The sequence below is a fragment of the Guyanagaster necrorhizus genome (assembly GCF_019112545.1).
Source record: "Guyanagaster necrorhizus MCA 3950 unplaced genomic scaffold BT62scaffold_9, whole genome shotgun sequence".
NCBI lineage: Eukaryota > Fungi > Basidiomycota > Agaricomycetes > Agaricales > Physalacriaceae > Guyanagaster > Guyanagaster necrorhizus.
In genome coordinates, this window is record NW_025064888.1 from 873,588 (window position 1) to 876,854 (window position 3,267).

The window sequence follows — 3,267 nt, forward strand, 5'->3', positions numbered from 1 at the left end:
AGGAATCTGGGCGAATCGGTCGGCGGAAGATGTCCTCGAGGGTTCCATGGTCGTCAGTAAGGTGGTATCGTGAGTGAAGCCTAAAAAGAAAGGTGTCGCAAACGGCACCGCCATCGCTTTTGCTCTTACCAATGCCTACCATCTTCGTCGACGTGCAGTAATTGTATGTCACTGTGTACAGGTTGGTGCAATTGGCAAAAGTAAGGTCAGCCTCGAGATTGGACATGAAATGGTCGAGGCCTGGGTTGAGGAATGCCCATGTCTCCTTCAAGTCCGCCGTCTTGGGAGGAATCTGGGCGAATCGGTCGGCTGAAGATGTCATCGAGGGCTCCATGGTCGTCAGCAAGGTGGTATCGTGACATCAGGAAAAATTCACGAAGCTATGTATAAGTGTTGCCTATATATAGCTGTCGTAGCCCCGTAGTCAAGTATCCCTTAACGTAACACCCGTAACACTCCTGCAAGTGCTACGTAGCGCAATGTAGCATCCCCATAATTTGCATGTGAGGGCTACATAGCAGTACAATACATATATACAACACTGGTACTGTGTTTATATGTACAACTCAGTATTCATTTGTACCATAATGATCATCGAGAGATACAGCTCTGAAATGCATTCCAAATGTATATATTATGGTCATCTAACAAATATTTGTTCTACTCCCCTACCACTGCATCACATCCATTTTCATTATCAGACTCAACTTCAATGTCAGTCTCACCAGTTTGACCTTGTAGATCAGCAATAAGTCACTCCTTCTCTGCATCATCAATGAACTCATCACCCATCTGCTTGGGCTGCACATCTGCATGTGTTCTGATAAGTAATGTGGTCAGCATAGAGCAACTTTGCAAAGAGGCATAGAAAGTTCACCTTCCTTTCATAGCCCAGAGTTGACAAATGTTTCCTGTAACCTTTACATCTCCTAAATACCATACTTTGATGTCTTTTAGGTGAGCAAGATACTGAGGAGTTTGAATGGCATCATTGAGCTTCTGTGCTTTAAAAGTGCCATCTGCCCATTCCTCAATGCAATGCTCTAACTAGCAGAAGAAAGTCAGTAATAAAATATCACTGAACATAGGCAGAACTTACTATAGTCACAACAAGCACAACTATTTCTGGTTTATGCAATCAAAATCCTCCTCCCAAATAATCCCAGGTGCCTTGTGGTGACCAAAAAAGTGTTTGGTAATCACCAATGGGATAATCTTGTTTTTGAATCTGCATCAGAGGACCTTCAGCTCCTGCAGAGCAATTCAGTAAGCTGGACAAGGTATAAGCTCACACATACCTTGCATGTGAATGTCCCACATGTCACTAATATCACATACTTCTTATTTTGCTCAATCATTGCTTTCTTGCCAGAAACAACAAAGCCATAAGTAGCTATGACTAGAGACTTCATGTCCATCTTTATTGCTCTTTGGACATGTGCTGATTGTCACTTAATCTAGCATTGATAAGGTCAGAGGTTTGCTCAGCTTCAAGCTGAGAAGAATAGCATACTATAGTCTTCATAACCTTAGTGAGCTCATAAACCTCTCCAAATTCTTCAAAAGCTTCATTCCACAACTTCCACAACCATATACATCCAACCTCAGTGTCTGGGTACCCATTGACAGTGTAAATGCATTGCTTCCATTCTTTACAGATTTAGTAAAGAATTTGATATGCTTTTTCATCATAGTCACATTGATTGATGCTTTTTGTACCATTGGCAACCTTGGCAGTGCAAGGCTTCTTCATGTCAGAAGAGAGGTCAGAGTCAGATCAAGAAACCAGTGAAGGGCTGTGAGGTCACTTATTTCCTACTACATGAGGTGAGTTGTCAGACATTAGTAGGTTTGCCTCCAGTGGTGGTTCAATAGCAGCCACCTCATGAACTGAGTCTGATGTAGCATCATTATTAGTATCAGAAAGAGAATCTGAATCACCAGAAAGAGGAGATGATTGCAGATAGCTAATATAATAGATAGAACTTGATCTGAAGTCAATGTGAGGAATATCTGGATCTGATGTATCAAGAGCAGGCAATGACTCAGAGGCCATAATTAGAGTGAGTCCTTTTTGGTGAAGTTGTCTGGGTGGCATTAAAATAATCCCCTTCAACTGAATCTTTGATAAAAACTGAGTATAGTTTTCTTTATAGAAGATTGTATAGTGATAACACTCATAGAAGATGAGAACTCCAATGTGCCACCTATATTATTGTCATCTTTGCTTTCCACATCAGATAGCCAGCAGCTGTTGTGACCACAGATATACTCTTTCACATAATTTTCTCAGAGGCACTCTAGAGAAATGTCAATAGGATAAAAGAGGCTAAATATCACACACTATTAGTTTTATTATTAAGAGCTTGCTTTTGCTGAAGCTCAAGATTTTTCTTTTGGGGATTTTCAATAACTGTCTGAAGCTTCTTGTTCTCAGTATTTGTAGCATTTTGATTTGGACAAATACACAGTGAGATACACACAATCAGAGTAGAGTAGTGAAAACACACACTAAGATCAGCCTGTTTCTTTTTAGGCTTGCTTAGTCACTTGTCTCATACATGTGAGCTGGAGATACTGGTTTTAATGGCTTGACAAGGTATTGTAAATTATTGATAGTAGTGGAAAGATGGTGGTAAAAAAAAGATGATAAAATTTGAAAAAAACAAAAAAATTTTTAAACATATGTTTGAGATAATGTGATTTGAGCTGCTTACCTGTATACTTTACTGTTATTGTAATTACTTTTCTTGCTACTGTCCAGCTACCATAGTGCACTCCATCTTCAAATGCCAGATCTGATTTAGAATGCCACTACTCTCAAACCAGTTGTGGCTCTGAGTTTGATAAAAGACTAAGAAGAGCTGTCAAAGCCTCTAAACAGAAATGCAATGTCTCCTCAGACCCACCAGCAACTAAAACTTCAAGCCTACCATCTTTTAGCTCATCTTCAGATTTTGAACCTTTGTCTGGATATATCATTAGAGAGCTTCATGCTTTTCCAGATTTAGACAGAAATATTTCACTATCAAAGAAGACTCATGTCAAAGACATTGAAGATAAAGATGATATTGTGGGATCACCAGAATGTTATATTAAAGACTTTTCTTGGCTTGCTGGTGATTTGATTCTTGAGCATGAAAAATTACCTTTATTTTTTGAATGTTTTTAATATCAGAAGATTCAGAATAATAAGGCAATTTGAGCACCTTTCAGTTTCAGAGATGAGTGAGAGCTTACCAGATGGCTAATGCATGCTAGTATTAG

The 3,267-nt window shown here is 39.3% G+C and overlaps 1 protein-coding gene across 1 annotated transcript in view; it reads right to left on the reverse strand.

The window, feature by feature from the left end:
* BT62DRAFT_993345 (winged helix DNA-binding domain-containing protein) overlaps positions 1-334 on the reverse strand; it is a gene marked incomplete at its 5' end in the record, with an annotated part of 3,150 nt that extends 2,816 nt beyond the window's left edge. The window contains one exon of the mRNA XM_043190399.1: positions 140-334. Coding sequence (XP_043041220.1) covers positions 140-334 — 195 coding nt within the window. The remainder of the gene's footprint in view (positions 1-139) is intronic.
* Between the last annotated feature and the right edge of the window lie 2,933 nt (positions 335-3,267).